The sequence below is a fragment of the Fundulus heteroclitus genome, unplaced genomic scaffold (assembly GCF_011125445.2).
Source record: "Fundulus heteroclitus isolate FHET01 unplaced genomic scaffold, MU-UCD_Fhet_4.1 scaffold_205, whole genome shotgun sequence".
Lineage (NCBI taxonomy): Eukaryota > Metazoa > Chordata > Actinopteri > Cyprinodontiformes > Fundulidae > Fundulus > Fundulus heteroclitus.
Window position 1 is genome coordinate 1 of NW_023396617.1, and position 25,534 is coordinate 25,534.

The 25,534-nt window shown below is 38.8% G+C and overlaps 1 protein-coding gene across 1 annotated transcript in view; it reads left to right on the top strand.

The window, feature by feature from the left end:
- Positions 1-146: 146 nt before the first annotated feature.
- Positions 147-25,534, top strand: part of LOC105915599 (protein sidekick-1-like) — a gene marked incomplete at its 5' end in the record, with an annotated part of 44,581 nt that continues 19,193 nt past the window's right edge. Inside the window, 8 exon segments of the mRNA XM_036129699.1 lie at positions 147-331; positions 333-342; positions 11,552-11,753; positions 19,442-19,545; positions 19,652-19,722; positions 21,030-21,168; positions 22,760-22,816; positions 24,386-24,487. Coding sequence (XP_035985592.1) covers positions 147-331; positions 333-342; positions 11,552-11,753; positions 19,442-19,545; positions 19,652-19,722; positions 21,030-21,168; positions 22,760-22,816; positions 24,386-24,487 — 870 coding nt within the window.

The window sequence follows — 25,534 nt, forward strand, 5'->3', positions numbered from 1 at the left end:
GAATCTGTAAATAACTCAAAACGGCATCGGGGGAAACTTGTTCATGGTCACAAATGTGGGTATTAACGCGATAGTGGCACGATTCACAGAATTTTACACCTAATCCTTTTTTTCCCCCCCGTCTCTCTTCCTCTACTTTGCGCTAGGCTACCAGATATCCTACCGCCTTCATAGCAGGGATCCTCTGCGGTGGACCACTGTGGAAGTGGGCTCCAACGCTCGCCAGTTCACCGTCACAGGCCTCGCCTCTGAGCACACCTACGTGTTTCGCCTCACGGCTCGCACCGCCGTGGGTTGGGGCGAACCGCAGGAGGCCCTGGTTGTTACCACCTGAACGCCGAGGTAAACAACACACTGCTTTTTCTCAAAGCGCTGTCCATATCACCACTCGGGTTGATTTACCGAAGTTGTGTGTCTCCGTTCTGGATTGTGTGTCAAACTGCTCTGCGTTATCAGAGCAGTACGAAGTGAAATCAATAACGTCAGCAGTAAAAGCTGAGCTACCTCCATGACAAAAGATCAAACCCCTCCTGCAAATGATTCATTTAAGTTTTGAATCCCCAGAGGGAGGTGAAAAATCATCTAACAAGTTTTGAAGCCAAAGTTTTATACTTAAGGGAGAACGAGCAGGAGACCGAGGGGCAACAAATGTGAACTTTCCTTCTGGAGAGGGGTAATACAGCACAGCTTGGTCTGGAGGAACTTTATATTCTAGATCCAGTATCTGCCCATGCCAAGGCTGGAGCCTGGCACACGCCGGCTCGCTGACGGGGCTCCAAACTGAAACAGGATTATAATGAGTGCTATTAGCTGTATCTTTGCTTTTACTTCTGCACTGAGTCAAAATATCTGCAGTGGGGGGAAAAAAAACGCCACAGGGACATTTCTCCTGGCGTGTTTGCAGTGAACAGTATGTGGTTGATGGTTTGCTGATGGTGCTGCTTGTAGTTTTTGCAAAATGGGGAATAAAACAAGTTTTAGTTGTCTGTGGAGATAAAACTCCTCCAGCAATGCTATCTGTGTTTTGTCTTTTTTGGGGGGGGGGAGGGGGAGGGGGGTCATGTATAGTTAACCTTGTGTGGACCAACCCCTGCATCATGAGGACATGTTGACCAAAAGTGGGTTATAAGTTATATTTAGGTTGGTATTTTTTTACGGGTCCTGTCTGGAAGTGTAGCCTTTTCTCTTTTTTTAGCGGTTTTCAGTGTAGCTGTTTTAAAAACCACTGTGCATGAATTTGTCTCAGTGTGTCAAAGATTCATTTGCAGTTTTTGAACCCATCGTTTGAATCTGTTTTTGTAATGTAGCACTTTGAGGTCGTGCTAAAATACAAGTCGTTTTTATTTTTATATTATTCTTATCATTATTGTTATTATTATTATTATTATACACAATTTGTTTCAAGAAAATATTCAACACAGTTGGAAAAAAAATTGTAATAAGTGTTTTATTTGAAGAAAAATGTCTCATGTTGCCTGATCCTTTTTTAGGAGGGTGACAAAAAACTAATTCTGCAGATTTATTAGGGAGCCACTGGTTGCCGAACCACAGTTATTAAAGGGATTCTGAACATTTCTTAAAAGATAACAAAAAAAAGCATGAAGTGGTTGTTGCTAATGGAAAGGATTTTGTAAATATGGCCTGAATCTGCGCAATTTAAATACATTTGGTAAGAGCTTACCCACACTTCGTATTCCAGCCCTGGGTCTTTTTCATAAAGTTTGCATGTTCTCCCCAGGTAGTCCAGCTTCCTCCAATGATCTAATAATATGATATAATTAATATGTCTCTTTAAATTGCTCTTAGGTACGTGTGTGAATGGGTGTTTGTCTTGTGTGTCTCTGTGGATGGATGGATGGAGACTAAGGTAAACTTTTAGCATTTTAAATGTTATATTCTCTGCAGCCTTACAGAGTTATGTTACAGCTTATGTAAAGTATTCACAGAATAGACAGAACAGCAAGCAACATCTGCAGACATGAGACTGACAAGTTTTTAGTGCCTCGGCAACAAGCAGTTTGCAGATGAACATGCGTATTCCACCGTTACAGGGCGCTAAAGGTTATCGCAAGATAAAAAGTATGACCTTTTAAGAGTAGAGGAGAATTTAAAAAGTACAGAACAAGATGAAATGACATTTATAGACTCCTGCGGACAGAACTGCGCATATTAAACCCACCAGACACCAGCCCTCCTGTAGAGTTACAGTGAGTGTCTGAAATAAAAAAAAAAAAATAACCTGGGGAGACTGAACAACTCCAAATTAATTGCTCTCTTGCTTAGGAGGGGATCATTTGCCTTTCTCACCCACAGACTTGCTGCTTAAATTACTTTCTTAGTTATCGAAAATTAAAGTGAAAAAAAAAAAAAAAAACAGACCTGCAAATCACATCTGTACGCTGTCTTATTTTGTAAACCACAGTAATTATTTTTCCGATCAACACTTCTCTCATTATTTTGCAATTATGGCAATTATGTTTTTTAGGGCAAAAAAACATGCTGTTAATTCCCAGCAACATTTCATCTGATCTTGGCACTCGGTGGTCTCATGGCAAAGTGTAAACAAAAACAGTGAGAGGATTTGAGTCAAAAACAGAGTATGACAGCCTGGTCCTGTGGTGAGATATACGATGTTTATCTCTGACTGTTATTCTCCTGCTGTTTATCTTCTAAAAACTTGAGACTGGAAATATTTCCCCTCTTACGAAAAAATGACCGCTGACAGCCTGAGAGGTTCTTGCCGTAACTTACAGCTGAGAGTAAAGGTGGTAGATTCAGCGGTTAGTTTGGTTTCAGGTGTTGTTAGGCTCCTGTGAAGGTATTTGCAGGGTTCCCTCGCAACCTTGAGGGGTCTGGGAATTTTATTTAATCATTTTCCAGGCCTGGTTAAGTATGGCAAAATTTATGCCATTGAAAACTATATGGAACCATATGGAGTATGGAAAATAATATTTGGTTTTCCAGCCTTTTTTTTTTTTTTTCTTCATTTTCTAAAGCAGGGCTTCCAAACTTCTCTGCCTGTGACCCTCAAAATAACTGCGCCAGACACCGGCGACCCCCTTTCGCAGTTATTTTTTATTTATTTTATTTTTTGGGGGAAATTACAAGAATATAGTCATACAATTGCAGAAATAAAGTTGTAATTTTATGAAAACTCTTCCCCCTGTGTTAAAATAAGTCATGTTGAGCATCTTGTAAAGTTGTACTTTGGTATCGGTGTCACAGTTAAGGAAATACTGAATTTTTTTTTATAAAATCAGCACCAAATTATTATTAGTATCAGGACTTTAAAAGGATTATGCAAACAGCTGTATGACTTTATTCTTGTAATATTACTACTTTATTCTTGTATATGACTTCTCATAATGTCTTTTTATTCTTGTACGCCTAATATTATATTTTTATTCTTGTAATTTCCAAAAAATAAAGATTTGTACTACAGTCTTTGTGGATTAAAGAAAATAAATTATTGGCCACAGAGAAGTAAATTTCCACACAAAAACAAATCAGAAATTTTAAGAATAATATTACATGTTTGGAAGAAAAAACCTGGATGTTTTCAGATGTCAAAAAGTCTTAAATGTTTTAGAATTTTTTTTTCCAGATTTAGCAAATGTATGCCTGATTAAAAACATACATTTGCTAAATTAAAATAGGTATATCTCTGACATTGTAAAGTCAGAAATTTTGAATCATCATTTGGATCATCTCCCTACCTCCACTTTGGGAACCCCTTTTCTAAAAGACAAAAATCTAATAATGCTAATCACATGCAAAGGGCCTTTCGTTTACCTTTGGTTTTGCCATTTCACAACCTGATCGTAACGTTTCAACAATCAGTATTTTGACTTTTACTGACATTAATAAACACCCAATTTACTACTTTTTCGGGGGGCCTGTTGTTGTTATATTGGGACTGATAAACATTTAAAGCAGTAAAAAAAATGTTTTAACTCATACCGATGTTCAAAAAACCTTTCCTTTAAGTAATGTGCATTTAGTGTCGGTGTAGGATACTCTCATCCTTACATAAGTCCAAGATTTATATATCTTGGAATAGTGCAGCTTTATTTTAGTTGCTGTAAACTAATCCTAAACCACACTCTGAAAATTAGACACTAATTTCAGCATAGCTTTGTTTCATGATTTCTGGAACCTAAAAAAATAAGTATTGAATAATACAATTATTATTCAAGCAGTTAATTTACACAATGTTCTTAAAACTCCAGGGGGGGCAATCAAAAAATTTGAGTCTGGAAATGTAAATTAGAAATGTGTAGGAAGACCTCGTTCAGGTGTCACCTTTTTTTTCTTGTATCTGGAAATTTTTACAAACCTTTGCATTTTTCATCTAAGGTAATATGGGAACACTTCTTAGAATAAAAGTTGTTCCTTGTTGGTGTTCAGCAAGCTTTGGTGTTTCTAGAAGAAATTAAACAATAAAGTCTCAACTAAATACAAAAATCTTTTTGGAACGTAGAAAAACTACATATATATTCATTATGACTGGTGAATGTTATAACACTGATTCATCAGGAGTTTATCAGGCAGGAAGGGAACATTTTATTCTCAGAGTGAATGGTGTTACATGTTGAAAAAGAGGACAAACTTAAGGATTTGATCATTTCCAAATGGCCAAATTGTGACGACTGAACGAGTTGGTGGCATTTATCAGAAGTGGTCCTAACCAACTACAGGGGCATGGGCGGCCAACGTGGTTGAATGTTGGGCAGTTTTAGGTCTTATGTGACATTACCCAAAAGTCCAGCTTCTGTACCGCCAATTTAAAATTAAAGTTGGTGGAATGCACATTAGTTGTAGATGGGGCTGCAAACACGGCACCGTGACTTTAGTTTGCAAAATCTCTTCTAAATGAACCAGAAGACTTCCACAGCATATCAGCAACCTTCATACGAACTGCTAAGTATGGTGGGGGAGCGTGGGATGAGTTGAAGCATGTTTTGCAGCCAGAGGACCTTCAATGAACTTCTCAGTACAACAGATTGTTCATATGTGAGGTCATCTCTAGGACAGCCTACATAAACTTGGGTCACTCAAAAGAATAGTGATCCAAAACACCGCAGCCAGTATGCAACAAAATGGCATTTATTAGAAGACTCTCTTCACCTGAATCTGAGTAATATCTGGAGATTTATAAAAGCTTTTGGAATTAACTATAAAAGACTGCAAATATGTAAAAAGATACTTTTAGTGTATGAGTTTGTGACCATCCATTGTCAATAGTCACTTGTCCTTCCAGGTTCACAGGGGGCTGGTGCGTATCTCCAGCTAGCATAGGTGGAGAGGCGAGGTAGAACCAGGTCGCCAGTCCATCACAGAGAAATGGGACAAACAACCATGAACACACACACTCATAGCTAAGTTTAACTTAGAGAGAACAATTAACCCAACAGTCATGTTTATGGACTGTGGGAGGAAGCCAGAGTACCCAGAAAGAACCCACGCATGCACAGGGAGAACATTTAAACTCAATGAAGAAGGACCACAGGCCAGGATTTGAACCCAGAACCTTCTTGCTGCAAGGCAACAAACAGTACAACCAACTGTGCAGCCCTAGTTTATTTATTATCATGTTCATACAAAGGGATGAACGAAACTTAGAGATCACATGGTTTAAGTGACATTTTGTGCTATAATTAGCTGTCTTCTTAGTTAAATATTACTTTAAGAATCAAGCCGTTTGACTTTTCTGGCAACTTGCCTTGTTTTGAATAAATTTCAGTAACGAGACTTTGATACAGTCCGTCTCTGATCTCACCAGTTCTCCCTGTCAGCTTAGCAGCACCGTCTCCGTCAAGTTAAAACCTAATTCAGATTCAACCAAAGGTATGAAAATAAAACCATCAGAGGAACGCTTGTGGATCCCTGGAATCCAGTTATTGTGTTCAGAAGTATCATCGTGTGCGGTGTGCTTTAATTGGATCAGTTACGATAACATCCAAGTCGTCATTATCAAAACGTCTTGATAATAGGATGTAGTGGTTCTCTGTTCCACTTCAGTAACATAATGGCTCCTTCCAGAAAAGCCTAATAGAGATTTCTGTCAAATGATCCCAAAGAGACCGGATTAATCCCTCGGAAAATCACAAAACAAGTCTGAGTGTGCATGTGAATATGTGACGCCGCATACATTTAGCAGCGAGCTGCAATTCTTTCTACAGATTTTAATCAGCCCGCAGTGCTTGTCTCCAAAGGTTGATGACCAACAAGGCAACGGACAGAATAAAAAAAAAGTTTCCCATCAGCTGCGCCTCCTCTTTCCTCACTCCCCCTCTTTCCTCCAAGTTCGGCTGCAGCAGAGGTGCATATGACGACAGAGCCCCTACTTGCGCTCACAATTATGAGTTTATTATGAGAGCAAAATCTTAACTGTGGATCAGAACAATGGGAGAACAGGCAGGGAGACGCTGATGGTATCAGAAAGAGAAAGAGAGTGTAGACAATAGACAGATTCTGAAGGGAATGGAGAATGATGCTGCGTGGGGGAAAGAAGGAGACAAACAGATTTGACTCAAATTACTTGTGATAAGGATGAGTGAAGGAGGCCGAGCTCTGCGTGGCTGTCAGCGTGTGCTCGGCGGTGGTCGCGCATGTTCCAGAAAATAAATGCAGATTAATTAAACTTCAGAAACAATCAATAACACTATTATTTCCAGACTCAATCGATGGCCCGATGCCCCCCAAAATTAGACTGTTGTGTCTCCAGGGGTTTGTTTTTGTTTGTGTGTCGAGTTTGTGTTGAGGTCTACTTATCACTTAACACAGTTGTACAAAGATAGCGACTCCCAGAGCCATCCTTCATCTTGTAATTGAATAGCGAGAACACAAAGAAATACACGCATACACTGACTGGCAGCATGCTGAGAAATAGTTTTGTTGATGCTGAAGTAATTAAATGTCTTGGTTCACTTAAACCTTAATCCACTGCAGCACACATTGACAGACACACACAGCGCTTTGGGAAACTGCTCATACCCCTTGAACTTTTTGACTGTACAACTACAAACTACACTGGTCTTTCTTGGGATTTCATGTGATAGACATAAACAAATTAGAGCATATATGCAAGTGGAGAAGAAAGGACTGATGGTTTAAAAAAATAAATAAATAAAAAAACAATCAAATTCCCAAGTCAGAACTATGTACTGTAGATCTATGTACTTCTTTTTCTGCAATTAAACCTGCCAGTCTTTTGAGGAAAAACACCAGCGGCTGGAAATTCTGCCTATTCTTCTTTGTAACATGGCTCAAACTCGATCAGCGTAGACGGAAAGCAACTTTGAATCCTGCCACCGGATATCAATAGATTTAGGTCTGGACCTACGTCTCAAGTCTGGTAGTAGTTTTTTTTTTTCAGAATGTGTCCTGATTTACTAGAAACCGTATTTGACTCTTTCCATTTTCCTATTATGTTCAAGAATCTTCGTTATCCACTCAAGACAATTTATTTAACAGCAACAGCTGAAAAACAACACGTGACAACTTTTCGCTAAAAGTCACCACAACTCATATAAGAATCTAAGAGGAGCAGGAACAAATAAGTTTCTTCAGTCTATTAGTCCTACATCTGACAGTAGATATCTGCGCCGAACACAAGCCGATTTAAACGGGTGGTTACATCACTGTATGACCTATTTCATGTAGTTGATTGTGCTGCATGTGTGAAGGCTGTTTGCATGACAGTGTGCACTAATTGGAGATTATGAATTATTTATAAAGATAACCTTCATAGAAAGATTAACTGTTTTCTGATCTGAGCCTTTTTGAGCAAAGAAACAAAGCTGACCACCCATGAGCAGATCCTTTGGTACCTGCTCTAGACATTCACACGGGATCATCAGTGCACAACAGTTGATATTATACCCCCAAAACCACAAAAAAATTAAATTTGTTGTCATGGCCCCTTTAACCTGTGGTGCAACGGATGAACTGTATCCGCCCTGATTGTTCTGGCTTTTCTGACTGACCTCACCTTGTACAGTTCAGTCAAGTTGTTTAAGGCTAAGCAACCAATTTTGCAGCACACTGTTGCAATTCCCAACTCTTGGTTTCTGTTCTTTACCCCAAACAAATAGATGCAGTCCAATGTTAATACAGGCTCAATAAAAAAAAGAATAAAATATTTTGCTTAAAAATAGTGCTAACACACACTTAGACCATCGTTGTTTTCCCCTCTGGTTGAATTATTTCCTCTAAATGGCTCACCAAAATAAAACACCTTCTAAGGATAACCCAACTTCAAAGTTCAGTTTAACAATTCAATCTAATACGGCAGAGAAATTGTTACAACTTTCAGTGCTGAGGCTCTTACGATAATACAACACGCACAATGTCCTGAAGGAAGAGCCCAGAATCATGGCCACATGTCTTTTTCCAAACTTAGAAGCACCCCTAAAAGGAAAGCCTCCTCACGTGATAACTGAAGAAAGAATGTGCCATCATGGAGATGTTATCGGCTGTACTACATGTGAAATCTTGTTTGTCTTAATTGTCTAACTAAATGCACACATCTAAACTCCATTTTTACTTTTAACAGCCAAAATAATGCAAGCATTGCAGAAATCATCAACAAAACCCCTGTTGAGGTGCCCAAATGGCCCCTGATACCAAGCATAACCAGGTTAAACTATGACAGATCTTTTACTAACAGTCAGGTGTATTAATGGAACAATAGTTTCTGCATGGGGAGGCGCATCCTACCTTGGCATACAAAATATTACCCTTACTAATGTTCCTTTATTAATCTAGCTGAACGAGAAGTGCTTCCAGTGGTAAAATGAATCTGCCCCTGTTGAATTGCCATATTTCCAGTAGTTCTGTGGATACACCCCTGAGGGGGACCCGGTTGAAGAGTAGAGAACATCTGTGGGAACCTGGTTAACTCTCACCCGCTGAGACCGTTCAGTTAAAAAGTCCATCAACCAGCATATGAGGCTAAAAGTCAAAACCGTAAAAATACTGCAGCTTCTTAACCAAAATAGTTCCTGTTGAATCTTCCACCCCTTTAACCAGACCTAAAAGCTAATTGTAGTGGGTCCAAAAGACTTTTAGCTTTTTACATATTGACCTCTTTGACAATTTCTTTCAAAAGACTCCATTACTAAAGAGGTTGAGACAACAATAATATAAATCTTAAAAAACTGCATAGCGTAACAAAATTTGAAAATCAAGTCAAGGGGTGTGCAAACATTTGTATTTTCAGTAGTGGTTGAACGTGTGCAGTGTTTGAGGCTATTTGTAGAATTTTTTTTTTTCAGACCTTCACTAAATTTGAGGCTACAGACACCAGGTTAGGAGAAAAAAAAACAGCATCAACAATGTTCCCTTATGATTTTATCCTTTGATATATAAGCAAACAAACAAAAAAGAAAAGATAAGCAGAGCTTATTGGTACATCTCCACAGATTAGAATGAATCAAAAAGTTATTTTAAGATTTTGATACATGATTTCAAAACAATAATTAGTTTAATCTGAGGGGAAGATTTTGGGCCACCGAGCAACAATCCAGCCTGTAAGATGCTTTGGCGATGCCTGGTTACCCATGGTTGCATAAGTCAGATCATATTAATGTATTAAAGGTCCTTTTTTATTGGTGTTTTTTAATATATAACCTTTTTCTAAAAAAAAATCTAATTTGGATTACCATTCACGTTGTGTCTTGATTATCAAATTTGGCACAAATAAATAAACACTTAAAATATTTCTCTTTGTTATAAATCTATATTGTATATAAAATATTTTAGTTAAATTTGTGAAATAAACTAACTTTTCTATGATTTTAGATTTTATTGAGATGTACTGTAGCTTCATAAAAGTTACAAAAGGCAGTTAAATAATGGTTTTAAAGCTATGTACCAATGCATATCCGGTCAATAAGAATAGTATATTATTTGATTGCAAAATATCCACTCATCATCCACTGTAAGTTTTTTTTACCAAAAATAAACAGTTATTCAAAGTTAATTAAAAAATAAACTACAAATTTGCTCCTTGTTGATCTTTTTAGCGCAGTTATGACAAACCAGGTAGTAGCAGCTGATCCACATTGAAACGCTTATGGATTCACGTTGACAGACAATGACTGACACTTGCAGGGATCGCCGCACGTCTCCGTTAATGAAATCTGTCTGTTCCAGTCTTGCCTGGTCTTCTTTACAAACCTCTTTCATCTGTTTTTACTCACCCAAATTTTCTGGAAATTTGTGCCATGTGTCTCAGGGGGTTTTGCTGCAGCCATTCAGAATACACATAAATCCCACTGAAGAAGACATTTTATTAAGAAAGCCAAAGTCAAAAGTCAAAACAGGACCATTAGGCTACCAACCAGTTGTTAGTGCTCTGATGGCCACTTATTGTTCCCAGGAGGCTGAGTCATGCTCGCAATAACAGCATTGCAAGTGGGGGGCAATTGGACCCAGAGGCCTCCACCCCTGTTAAACGACAGGCGGTCTCTGGTCACAAAGATGGCTTCTTTACTCCTCTCTCAAACCAACATTGCTGTTCATCCAGGATGAGAACATCTTCATCCCTGAAAGAGTGACCGCTGGCCTGCAGATAAGTTTAAACTGCAGAATCTTGGTCTGATGATGCTGATATTTTGTGCTGGGCCACCCTTTTGTTCACTACCCAGCGTTAGCCTGTTATTGGGAGCAGGACTCAGCCCCCTGGAAGCAATAAATCTTTATCAGACCACTAATGATCGGTTGGTTGGCTGATGAGCATCCAGTTGTGATTGTCACCGTTAAACGTGTAGATCCACTATGCAAAGGCAGTGCTTATAAGGCTGCGATTACCTACAACAATACAGACTGAAGAAATCTCGCAGAGAAAAGACAAGACGTTTCAACAAAGAAGAACCCGTGTAGAGGACCTATCCAATTTCTTTTTTGTATTTTTCTATCTGGATTATTGAGATGCATCAGGATATTTATAGAAGTATAAATTGCCTAATCATGTTTACGTTTCCTCTACTTTTGCTCTAACATTAAAGCATTTAGAATGCTTTAATTATTGTGTTCATTAGTATGCACCGTACTGTCTTATTCGATAACTTCGATAAAGTTAATTTATTTCTGTAACTCAATTCACTAATTTAAAACACATTGTTTGGATTAATTACACACAGAATTATATTTTCAACCCTTTATTGCTATATTTCTGTTAGTTATATAGATCCTCTGCTTACAGCCAATGGAAACACAACTTTTAAGAATAGAATATTACATCAAACCAATAAAACAAAAACAGTCCTAAATGCAGACATGTGGGCTTAATGAAAAATCTGTTTAATATCTGCATAAACAGTTATTAAAGGGTACTTTTTAATCTAACATAAGAGCCTACTTGGAACAAATGTTCTATGTTATTGTAAATTACTGTTTGTTTCCTAACACAAACTGTCCTCTGGTTTAATGCTTATTATTAGGAAAAAAATACATTAAAATGGACATATTTATGGCTTTTTCTTATCTTTTCTTTTCTCTTCTACCCCCGTCCCCCTAATTTCTGTCCTTCCCATCACATCTGCAGAGCGTCCCCAGCCGCCCAGGAAGCTGTCTGTTCCACAAGATGAGGTCGAAGCTCGCCGGCTCCGTCTCTACTGGGTGACTGGTGGCTCAGGCTCCTCTCCGCTGAGGTACTTCACTTTGCAGCTGAAGGAGCTGCCGAGCGGGCCATGGAAGACCCATACAGCCGACATCCCACACAATGTGACCTCCTGGACAGTCGACAGGTACTCAAGCATTTATCAGCAGCACGGCTGTTTGACCACAAAAAAATGCAGGACATCTTGTTAGGGAAAGCAGCAACGGTGTAAAGAGTGTGTTCAACAGTATGTTTCTGTAATATAAACTGAAAAATTCAGCACGACTGGCTACGAGACTCAGTTGTCAATGTCTGTCTTTAACCAGTGAATGTAAATAAGATCTGTAGATTTTAAATGGCTTGAAACTGACATTTATTTACTAATCAACAAGTTTTTGTGTCTGGGTTTGGTTTTTGAAGGGCCCAAATGTTCTTTAATAATGAACTAAAAGGAAACTTACAGGGAGAATCGAAGAATGAACAGGTCAAGAAGCTCGGGCAGAGTAACAGGAAAGAGTAATGGAGCAACATGGCAGTTTAACTTAACAATCCAGCAATGGGCAATGACAACCAGTGAGCTTTACTGAGGGGAGAGTGGAGAATGACATATAATTCAGCTATGTTAGTCAGGGGGTTATGGGGAGCAGCTGAGGTAGAAGGTAAGTAGGGACTCTGAGGGAAAGAGACTAATTAGCATTAGTAGAGCTGAACCAAGACACAAAGAATCTACCAAATCAGAAATAACAGAAGCTAAGAAACTGACCCAAAGTGATAAACTGATACGGAAAAACCCTAATGGCAAAAATAACAACTGAATATGAAAAACCTTAGAACATAATAAACAATGAGAAAGTGATAAAAACACAAAACAAAACAAAAAAAATTCAAACACCTAAGGATGAATTTTGTGCTTTTAGAAACAAAATCCAAATTTGAAATTTGATGCATACTAACAGTCTGTACTGGAATTGTTCTGAATGGGTCTGTTTCATTGAGTACTGAAATATGATTGTGTGTATAATATAATATAATTACATTTTCTACCCACACTTTTTGAAAAACAAAACACTCAGAAGTTTTGGACAAAGCTACTGCTATACTATAAAATGCTGTGCTATAAAATACAACATATTTTATAAGGATTTGGTTTCATACACCAGCACAAATTGGAGGATAATTGTGAACTGGCAGAAAACGGACACATTCTTTTTAAGCTTTTTGGTAATTAAAACGTGCATTTGTATTCAGTCGCTGCTGAGTTAATACCTTGTAGATCTGCCTTTTGCTGCAATTGCTGCTCCAGATCATGCTGCCAGTGTCCCTTACATGGGTTGTAGCAAGATGCAGATGAGACTTTTAATGGCTTTCTTTCAACAACTGCCTCTCGCTCATAAAGACCAAATTTGTGGGCAGCTAATAGTTGTCCTATCATCAAATTCTCCCTTCTGAGCTGTGGATATTGTTTTATAATTTAAAACTCTTTTACTCACTATCCCTAACCTGTCTGCAGTGCCATGATGCTGCTTATTTTCTAACAGTCTCTAACAAACCTCTAAGACCTTCACAGAATACCTGCGTATATACAGACAGATGAACTAATTAGGTGATTTGTAACAACTGGTGGTCGCACTGGGCTTTCTTTTAGCATTTTAGACTAATATGGACTGAAAGCAGATGCAATCCAAACCTTTTACATTTAATATCTATCTAGTAAATGTCATATTTTTTGCTGTTGTAATATGAATATGAGTACATTTGCTTGGCGTTGGACATTACGGTGTCAAATAGGAAGGTGAAGAATACAAAATGGCCAATGTGGAGTTAGGAGAAATGGGAACAAACTGTTTCTAGAACATTTTTATTCAGCTTGATCATCTGTCTGTAAAAAAACTTTCTACAACTTTGTGGCAAACCCAGTAGTAAGGAAACATTGTGAAAATATATCCATCAAAGAAAGAGATGACAGTCGGAGTAAAATGATCATGATTACTCCATAAACAGGAAGGAAGTCTGTCACCTATCACCCCGACACAGCAGCAACCGCTCTGACTTCTACTTAAATCCGTTTTTCATCTTTCTCCGTCCACTCCCAAGCTTTCAAGCTTGACTGTGTCCCCCTGTCCATTCCTTCTTAAGAGCAGCTTTTGCCTTTTCACGTGTCACCCCTCTCGTTGTCACCATCCCCTTCCCTTTTTCCCTCCATCCATCAACAACCTCTGCTTTCAGAAACCATCAGCCATGCATTTTTTTTCTTTTTTTTCCTACAAGCATCACCCCTGCTCTGCCAGCTGAAGGAGGCTTCAGCGTTATTGTCTCTTCCATTTCCCATCCCTGTCTCTCTGCTCTCCATGATAGCGTCATTAAGGCAGGGACCAGCATCGGTCAGACGGGATGGCTACTCTAACTTTGCCCAACAAAGCCGGAGAAGCGGGGCTGTGATGACTTTTTTTTACCAGCGATGGGAGTGTGCTCCGCGGCTGTTTAAGCGGGCTCCTTCTCGAGCGATCACAGAGCTATTTGAGATGCTGGAGTGGGCTCTCTCAGTGTGTCTGTTTCGACCTGCCTCGGGGACAGTCTGTCTGCCATCACTGTGGAGCCGCTGTTGTTGTTTTGATGCCATTTTCTGAGCTCTCGTCGCAGCAGCGGATGGAGGAATTAACTTGCATCGCTACATGCTCACTCATACTTACTTTTTATGAGTGCTAATTGTTGTTTCCACAAAACTTTAGAAGCAAAACATCATGCCCCCCAGGCTTATATACACAGGCACACTTTTCTCACATACATCTTCAAACATTGTCCTTAACACCCTCCCAGTGCTGTTGGCGCCCCACCTAGTTTATGCTCGGCGTCTTTGATGTTCTATTCCTTTCTGTACACAAATCTACAGGGCATTTCTGGTCCCTCATTGAGCCGAGCTCATTATTATAGAGGAGGACACTTCTCCCCTGTTGCTGCCTGCTGAATTTCTGACTGGTCTTGTGTAGTCCCCTGGGTGCTCTGTAAATAAATTCTGCAGAAAGACCATGCAGGAAAGATGTTTGCGCTGACTTACTTTGAATTACTTGTTTTAACTTGTGCTCATAATATGTGGGAACAGTTCAAATGTGGGAGGTGGTTTTATACTTTGATGAAATACTCTAATCGATTTCATTCAGAGGGTTCAAAACCACTTCTGATACATGAATTGAAACACCTGCCAATAGTTTACTTTCTGGTGTAGCTTATAGGATTTTTATTTTTTTTTCTCTCACTAAGCTTTGTGTATTTGACACATTTCCCTGTTGGCATTAGCAAAAGACTGTCAGATCAGACAGATGTGATGGAACAATGATTAGGACCATGCTTTGACTAGGCCATTTTAGTGTGAATTTTTCATCTAAACTATTCAACTGTAGCTCTGGCTGCACATTTAGGGTCACTTTGCTGTTAGATGATGACTCTAAGTCTTTTGCAACCTTCTTCCAAGATTGCCTTGTTTTTAGCGTAGTCCATCGTCTCATCAACTCTGACCAACTTCTCTCTCCCTGTTAGAGGAATTCATCCTCAGAATATGTTGTTGCTGTCACCACCATGTTTCATTGTAGAGACAATATGTCCTGGGTTATTTTTGTGTTTTTTTTTCTCTGCACAAAGAGATTTGCATGGAGGTCAGACAGTTTAATACTGGTCTTATTTGACTAGCGCACTTTCTCCCATGTTTGCTGTGTGTTGAGCTAAGCTGCAAACGAGACTTCGTATGGCTTTCTTCTTGCAACTCTTCCGTAACGGTCAGATTTGTAGAATATGTGAATAATAGTTGGCCTTAGATTTTACTACCTGAGTTTGGGATCGCTGCAGCTCCTCCAGAGTTGGCTGCTTCTCTGATTGATTTGCTTTTTGTTTGGCCTGTGAGCGAGGTGGAAGTCCATGTCTTGGTAAGCTTGCGGTTGAGTGTTGCTGTTTCCACTTTCAGGTACCGTATTTTCCGGACTACAAGTCGCTCCGGAGTACAAGTCGCACAAGCCATAAAATGCAAAATAAAGAAGAAAAAACATATATAAGTGGCGCTGGTGTATAAGTCGCATTTTTGGGGGAAATTTATTTGATAATATACAACATCAAGAACAGACATGTCATCTTGAAAGGCAATTTTAAATAAAAACAGAACAGAGGCAACAACAGGCTGAATAATTGTGCGGTTAGCTTACGCTACATGACACAACTGAGAACGTGCCTGGTATGTTAACATAACATATTAAAAGCTATTCAGATAACTATAGCATAAATAACATGCAAAGAAGGTTAACCAAAGCGCCCGTGTCACTCCAAATAACTAAAATCCAGTGAAATCTTCATCCTCTGTGTCACTTTCAAATAACTCTGCTAACTCTGGAGGTAGAAGATGCGGCACTTCCACTTCTACGTCGCTTACGTCTGATTCAACACAGGCCTAGAGCGCCCTCTTGCGGTTTGGTGTGAAAATAACAGGTGTAATGATATACCGGTAAAAATGTGTAATAATTTCACACATAAGTCGCTCCAGAGTATAAGTCGCACACCCGGCCAAACTATGAAAAAAAAAAGCGACTTATAGTCCGGAAAATACGGTAATTGATATTCAATGGGATACTTGGGATATAGTTTTTATGGCTTTTGGTCCTTATGTTGTGAAAGGGAGGGGTGGAGGCATAAAATACTTCAGAAAGTAACATTGATTAAAAAGGTGCTCTGAAAAGCTGCAACAGAGCTAATAAGTAACAGTGCAATCTAATGAATGATTTTGTTGTGAACAGTCATTTTTCATTCATTCTTAGTTTTAAATAACACAACAGGGCAACTCATGAATAACCTCTAACATTTTTGCCAGCACTGACAAAATCCTACATATTCACTGGTATATGCAGATTGAAAGCACAAAACAATAAAAATAAAGCAACTATGTGCTCCTACAAGTGTACATAGTATTAAAATGAAATAGTATCACTGTAATATTACGACACAATTTTCAACAGTCCAGATGTTTCCATGAAACACTTAAATAAATGTCTTTTATATTTTCATGACCATCAGCACTAGCAGTGGGCTTTTCAACAAGTGCCTCCTTGTATGCCTAATCTGGCAAATCTGACAAATATATAAAACAAATCTGAGTATACAATTAACAGAATAATTATTATATTTAACTAGCTAAATGTACCTTATTTTTGGCTATAGACTTAAACTTCCAGGATGAAGTCAGAGAACAAATGAGCTGCAGCAGCACAGGTCCATGGAGTCTGGAATCGGTGGACGGATCAGTTCACCTCACTCAGATATCACAACAAGTATAAAAATTAATGTTGGAGCCGATACTGATATTGGATTGGATCGGTCTCACATTCAGTTCTCGTTAGACTTGTATCACCTTCATTTGAGTGTAGGGGAGGCGAAGAGATAATGCGTTCAGCCTGATTTGCTGCTGTTTTATATCAGTCTGATAACAAGGGTCTCCAGAGTTAAGTATTTTCAAATTGGCTGATATGTATTGTTATTCTGGGCTCATTAAATCCTTCACCTTGAACAGAGGAGAAATGCAGATGTTGTCTGAATATTGCAATAAAAACACTGTGACGCTGGAGACGGCTAGGAGAGGTGAGGTCTAATTGTTATTCAAGCGCTCGCGTGGTCTTCTAAGGCCAGCGAAAGAGCAAAACATGTCTGAAAGAAGGTGAGAAGGTTATATTAGAAAAATATTTATCCTAAGCTATTAAAAGTACACGGTGGAGTTTTAAACTGTTGTTTTCTGTTTTGGTAAGCAGTTTCATTTGTCTTTGTGACTTAAATAAAGGCCTTTTGGGGGATAAGCAAATTGTTTCCACAAGTGAAGAAAAATCCTCTTGCGAGAAATTATTAAAGACCATGTTGTTAACTCAGTTTAATTAAATAAGTAGATATTTTTGCTGCATAAACGTTATTGTGGAAAAGACTAGAAGTTTTCTGCCTGTGCATTAAGAGTTGCTCTGCACCATCATTGGCTGGAGCACCTGCCAAACATAATTAACAGCAGCCAGTTGAGCCTCAATATTCTGGGACTTTCCAAAGTAGCAGCACACAGACATTGCAGAAGGACTTTAGGAGAGCAATACAGACTTATTTCTGTTGTTTTAAACGGAAGAACACCACTGTGCATGTGCAGAAAAGAGCAACAGACATTTTAGTCTAAGGTGGATTGAGCTATTTTTAGAGCGGGCAACATGTTGGTGACCTGTCATATATTTTTTTCCAATGGTTACAAATAATTTATATCTCTTTATATCTGGTTCGTGTTCCCACCTTGTACCCAAAATGAGTGCTCCATGGTATTGCAACATGTGGTTATATTGGTAAATATTGTAAGGATTTTATATATCTTGCAATTAATCCGTATTCATATCTATCCCATCCAAGCTTCCAATTTCATGTGTCCTTTAGCATTGTGTCAACACTTACTGTTTCAAGTGTGGGCATCTACACCAGGCGCTCGTTAAAACTGCCTGAATATATAATCGGCATGAAAAGTGTGAACTTAAAACACTTGCAATCTTACAATTATTGCATTCTAAACAGCCTTTTGTCATTGTATTAAACGCAATAAGGCCACCCTATCCAAAGTGTTACCAGGCAAACGACTTAGGTTGTTCTGTAATGCGTATAAAGCTGAGTGTTATCAGCCAGACTCTATTAGCCGACTCTGACAGCAGCTACGGATCACTGTGTGAGATGAATAGCACAGAATAAAACAAAATAGACAAAAACGTCACTTTTTAAATAAAAAAAATACTGTGCAGTCTTTTAATTAAATAAAGTAAATAAAGCATTTTTATTCCATATTTAGTTTTATTAGTTAATCTGAGTGTCAGCAAACGTAATTGGGATTCAGTTCTTCCTGCCTTGCTGACACAGCAGCCCCATCTCTTCTCTACTCTTCACAATGGGAAATACAAGAGAACATGCTGTTCCAGTAAGGCAAATGTGTGCTTAGGTTCATAATTTGGAAATAGCTTCAAGTAATAAGCTACTCATATAACCTTGTCCATATTTAAACTCTGTCTCACCACCACACACTGTTTGAGTAATTGTCTCAGAGGCAAAAACATATTAAACACAGTAAGATTTTCACAGAGAATGTTGCTACTCGAATCAAAGATGATTTTTTTTTTGTATTTTTTGTTTTACACACCTTCACTAGGACGACCAGTAAAGGTGGAGAGGCACTGTACATGTACAGAAATGTATCTTTTATCTGCTACGCTTGTAGTCTATCTCTCCCCGTAGCATCATGAAGCCAGAAGCCAAGCGACTCGGCTCAGCATTAACTAAACCAGTTACTGTAATAATTTTTTACAAACATCATTCGGCTGATTGCATGATCCTGTCTCTCACTTTTAGTTTCTCTCAGCATTAGGGAGATTTAATGAGACGATGGCTGCCAGCAAATTGTGCCTTTTTTGTTCTCATAAACGTTTGTGTTTTGTCTTGGTAAACCGTTAAAAAAACACATTTCAGAATATTTGTTGTTGTTTTTTTGTTGTCGATTTTTATTTATTTTTTTTCATCTCATCAACCCACGCTATGTGCTTTTGCCAGAATGCAAATTTATGCACTAATTTATTAAGGGATAAGAGACCTCTGTTTGGCAAATTAAATGGTTCACAATGGGTACTGAAACTGAAATAAATGTTGTGAATTATGCATGACGGTAATGGCGCAACAAGTCTTTTTAATATGAATGTCCGGACATGCGGATTTAAATTAGCCAACATTCTGACATAGGAATCCGTCTATAGCGGGTTTTCCTCTGCAGCTTGTGAAGTTTGTGCCTGTTTGCATCTTCAGGCTGAAGCCCTTCACATCCTACAAGCTTCGAATGTTGGCCACCAATGACGTAGGGGACAGTGTCCTGAGCAAGGAGACGGAGGCGGTCACGACTCTGCAGGACGGTAAGGACCTGGGCTGGAATATTAAGAGAACAAAGAGAAAACCGGATGCAGAGGAGCTGAAGTGGAATGGACGATCCGCTTCACTCTTTGCCTGTTTTCTTTCCAGTGCCTAATGAGCCTCCAGTGATCCTCTCAGTGAAACCAACAACTACTACCTCAGTGATGGTGCAGTGGAAGGTATTTTTTGTTCTCCAAACATTAACAGAAGTCCTTTTATAAAAACACAGACGTACTCAACCAGCACTACTTTTAGAGCTGGGGGATAAATCGATTTAATCGATTAATTCGAATTTACAATTCTTTAAGATTTCATTTTTGGAAAATCTGGATTTTATTTTGCTAATACGCTCATTGGGTTTCCATGAAGAGAACAGCATGTGATGCTGAATATATGTTTAGGCAAATATATTGTCAAAATATTGTTAAGTGGAAACTTTTTTTTTACCATAATACAAAGTACTTTATTTACTTATTTACTTTTTTTTTTTTAACTTAGTTTGAAGTTCACAAGTGCAGTGAAGCCTGTTCTTAGCTCAATGTGTATAACCACTAGTAGCAAATGTTTTGTTATATTTTCATTGTTTATAATGGCACGGCTACCTTCTTGTTTTACAAGCATGTTTCACAGCTTGTTTTTAGTTGCACTTTGAATTCAGGTCAACTCCCTGACGAAATGCTTGACATAAAAAGCAAGGTTTTAAAATAATTTCCTTAATTTCTTTTTATGAAACAAAAAGGAGGGGAAAAAAATCGATTAATCGGATTTGGTATGATAAAATCTGAGATTTATTTTTTTAATCCATATCGCCCAGCCCTAACTACTTTGCAGGATCAGATTAATCACTCCTGCCAGGGTTTTATTGTATGTTAAAACTGAGCTCTGTGTTGGTGTCTGTCGATCCTGTTATCGTTATTTATTAAAGGGGAAAGGAAGCGGCAACAAACAGGGGGATAAAAAATCTCAACTGGGGGAGAGAAGCCCAACACTTAAAGATTGTATACCTGCAGGCGATATGTTACAGGTTGAACGGGGCCCTTGGCAGTCAATCCAGCAACAGAGGATAGAGAGAGTGAGAGGAAAAGACAGTAGATCCCTTCTGAGTACTTTACAGCTTGCTTCCCTTTCTCTTCTGTCTGTAAATGTCTTTTCTCATCTTTGTAGCCTCGTGTCAAAGCAGAAAGAGGCAATGAAAACACAAAGTCACCAGCAATTTCATCACCCTTTACAAGAGTGCCAAACCTATTGAAGCATCGCTTCCCCCTTTTGCAAGTTACTGCAAGACCAATACTCTAACCCTTTAAATTGGATGACTAATAAAATTGGGCTCAAATACAGTTCTGCTGGCCTTCCTTTGTCCTGTCTGTCACAAAAAAAAAGGAGCTTGGTTGAAAAATTGTAATAGGCTCAGAAGTTCCCTTTGAAGAAGTTTATTACTAATGTCTGTGCATGTGTGTGTGTGTGTGTTGGTTTGCCTGTTTTCCAGCGCCCCACTGAAGACAGTATTAACGGGGTCCTGACTGGATACAGACTGTATTACAGGGAGCTCCTTGCGAATGCGTCCGCTTTCAGTGATGCAGGAGTCCAGACAGCCAAAAACCACACCACAAGTGCCCTCATTACAAGTGAGTAGATCTGCTTTGTGTGGAGTAAACCGGCCACTGAGACAAGTCCACTATAAAGGCAATCATTTAAAAAAAAAAAAACAACTATGTTATGTAGTGTACAAAAGCACCTTTAATTTAACTTTTCATCTACAGTAACTGCTTTTCTCCAGATCACTTGACCACGAGCTTTCCAGACCAATGATCTGATCAAACGTATCTTTAATTTTAGAAAGTTGGCTCATTGCCCACTAAAGAGAGGCTGGATCTGCCTGTCAGATTTGGTTGTCATAAATAGATTTATTTGTTTGCTAGTATCTGTGCAGCTTTCCTGCGAGCTCTTGCTTCGTTTTTTTCCTACACAATTTGAACATGTGCTCAACGTCACTTTACGTAACGCAACTTTCTTTAAAAGGGTTTACGTTTGTAAATTGTTAATTCAAAATAGGGAATCACCAAGACGCCCAAAAGTTGTTTTTGCGGAGATTTCGATGCTATGATATTCGAGAAAACTGCTCTGTAGTGCACCTGAACAACTTAAACTTGGCCTTTCACCTAAAAATGCTGCTTTTCTCCAGGTCCCTTTAAAATGTCTTTGTGCAAAGTCATGAAAATAACCTCTTATTTACGCAAGTGGTATCCCTGAATCTCCTAAATATGACACAAACACGACTTTAATCACTGTTTTTTTTACTTTCTTTTCATATGAAGGATTCCAACAGGTGTTAAAAGTGTTCCATAAGATGAGAGACAAGTATTTGGTCAAGCTTATATGATTGATCTTATTCTTCAAACAGAAGGTTAATTATTGATCGAGCCAAACTGATCAGTAATGAATGCTGTGGTAACACAGTGACTAAAGGGATGACTAAAGGTTGAAATTTAGGTTCTCTGACTTTAATGTAAGTGTTTTGGGAAAATAATAGAACCCAGTTATTATTGACCAAGCTTGCATGTTACCCCCACTCATCCTCTAAATGGTGGGTTAAACCCTCATGACGTCTCCTTCCTTGGAAACACGAGCTTCTGAGATGTAGTTTCAGGAAACTCTAAAAGAACCCATCATGAAATCATCCGCCAATGATTCAGAGAGCAGTTTGATGAAACTGTTAGATTCAGCTTTCTTTCTTTGGTCTTTTACTTTGGTGTAAAATTCCTGAAAGGAGTTTTGCTTTCCACTTCAGTTCAGCATCACTTAGTAACTTACTTTATTTTGACCTCATGTAGCTTAATTGGGGCACAGTCTAGTATTTATTATTATATTTAAAAAGCAGAAGAATAAAACCCCGTCAGGAACAGTGAACATCTGCTTTTTCACAAGGCCACCCTTACTGCACCTTAACAATAGAGTAATAACATGTCATTATGCTCTGGGCAACATGCTGTTATGTACAGTCAGACGTGTCTGCAGATATAGACTGGCGGACAATTTTCTACCCGCTCCAAAGTATAGAGTCATGCAACAATAGTGAATCAAAAAAAAAAGTCTTTGAAATGTTTTCCTCTTCAATAGAGTGATTCTATTAAATTACATTATAATTGAGCGGTTTATTGTTGAACTTGAAGCACAATTGATTTCCTCTTCCTCTGTCTTTCTTTCACTCCGCCAAAGACAAGAGCACCTTCAAGACAGTCAGCAGTGCCTCGCTCACAGAGTTCGAGCTGACACGTAAGTTACAAAGTCAACCAACATGCAGCTGAAGTCAGACGTTTGCATACACTGATCATCGTTATAAATATCATATTCATTTGATCTGCTCATTTTCTATGGTGAAATTATTGTCCAACATACAGTTTCAATGATGTTTACAAACTAGAAATGTGTGTAAGAGTTAAAATTTGTGGAGGATTTTCTCTAATCTACACAGGGTCAAACTTATACATGCAAACTCAATTATGTACATTCATCCTCACAAATATTTGGTTAAATGTCCCCTTGGAGATTACAGATAAACCATTGTAGCCATTAAAAAGAGTCAGGCATAAATATTAATTACCGTATTTTTTAGGTTATAAATCGCTCGGCAATATAAATTGCATCAGTCAAAAAATGTGTCATAAGCCGGTAAAAAAAAAACATATATTAATCGCACCGGACTATACGCATTTATCTATAAATTTATTTCACACAATCCAAGACTAAAAACTGACATTTAATCTGGTAAGCCAGTTTATTAAATTACACAGCTGCATCCACAATCGGCTGAATAACGTGGAACATAGCTGGGAGGATGAATGGAGTGAACTAGCAACTCCAACCAGCAAGATTTTATCCAGCGCATTTCAGCTTAATGGGCTGTTTAGCTGAAAGTTGTAAAATTTACTCTGAAATTAGACCGTGGGCGTAACGGTGCTATGCGCTAAGCTAACAGTACGACACGGATGTGTCGTGAAGCTCATGTGCATCAGTGAAGCTGTAAACCACCCGAACAACAGACCTGTAAGCTAGCGCTAGCTGTTATTAGCTTCACGGACAGCCCACTAACGGGGTTCTGTCGCGGTCTGGGCCCTTCGAGCTGCACCATGCAACGCTCTCCTGCCTGAATGCAGACTGAAACAACTAAACAACAAACAAACAAACATATTGTCAGTCTTTCTTGTCTATAAGTTAATGTTTCAATTGATTTTTAAGCGCTACAGGAGCAGGATATGGTTTTCATAAGCCTAGCGAGCCCTCTTGTGGCTATAGACGGTAATGTTTACTCCTTGGTTCATGCTGATCAATATGAATTACCATTTAAATTTTATTTTTAAGTTGCAGGGTCGGCCCAACTATGAAAAAAAGTACAACTTATAGTCCAAAAAATACGGTACCTTAATTTAAATTTCCTGGCAGGGACCTTGCTATTTAACATTTAAAGGGGACATATCATGCTTTTCAGTTCTTCCTTCTCACATTGAAATCCTTCAGTTGTGGTCTATGTAAAGTGGAACTGCAATGCTTTGGTCTGAATTCCTCGTTAATTTACACCCACATTCCCACTTTTTACCCCTGTTCTGAGGGCGTCTGAGAGCAAATTTGGTACTGTCTCTTTAAATCTTGAGGAGGCACCTCTGATTTCTCTATGTGCCTATGTAAATTAAAGAGAATTCACTATATGCACCCTTAAAAAAGAATGTTTAAAAAGAATCATCACCATCATGCCAACTATGAGTGACTGGAACTGTTTGTGATTTCATGGTCCGTACAGTATAGATTCATAAAAAAAAATAATTAAAATTACATTTTTGTTTTCAGAACTAAACAAGTTCAAACGTTATCAGATTGTGATGACAAGCTACAACATCATCGGTGAGAGCCCTCCATCCGTTCCGGTCGAGGTGTCTGTTGGGGAGGCAGGTAGGTGAAAAGAAAGAAACATATGTTGTACTTTGAGATATAATCGAAGAAAGGTTTGTGTAAGTGTTGTTTCCCTGTTTATTTATTTAATTGAATTTCTTATTTGGGAGATTTCATAGTTGCTGATTGTCTGACAGCATTTGTATCTTTAACATGGCCTTCACTAGCCTCGTGAGACCATCCTGATCTCGCGAGGTTTCAAGGTTTCACTCGCAGATCAGTCTGGCTACTCTCCGTTAAAGAAAATTTGGAGCCGTTCACCAAACGAACGTCCAATCAGCGTTGGCTTTGAGGCGGGTTGAGGTGTGACGCAACGGGAAGCGCGTCAGTTCAGTCTAAACAACATGGCGGTTTCAGCCGATGAAACTAGCGTTAGCGTGGCTATCGAGCAAGTTTTATCGGAATTACAGAGTATTTCTCTGCTGAGCTAACGAGCCTTTACCTGCAGCAGCAAGAGTAGCTTGGCTTGTGGTTGTGTTTTCGTCCTCGCTCTGTTACGAGCGACGACGAATCTGATTGGTTCATTTGGCCCGTCTATCACCAACATTGGCCAATCAGCTAACCAGTATTTTCGCCCCTTCCCAAAGTTACTTCAACGGAAGGTTTCCAGATGGATATGCGGAGCAAATCTATCTGGCGGAGTCAGGTAAGGCCTTCACTGTGAAAAAGAAAGTGTATCTAAGAAGGTGTATCCATCTGTTGCATCAAATCCTCATTTCAATGTAATCTCCTTTCCATGGCAAGCATTTGGCAACAGTGGAGAGGAAGAACTTTAGTTTTACAGGGAGAAACTTTCTTCCGAACAATCCTAGTTGTTATCCTCTCCACAAGATAGAGAGGACTGGGCTAAGAGGACAGGAGCAAGAAAAGCACAGATGCACTTGGCCAGGTGTACTTTCTACGGAGAAGACAAACAGCAAGACTTTATCGCAGCAGTAATTGCAAATAAATTGATGTAGGGAAAATAAAGTTAGCACAGCAGAATGAGGAATGGGGTTGGCCTACAGCGGCCTAAGCCTAAAATTAAAGCTTTTTTTAAAAAGGGAA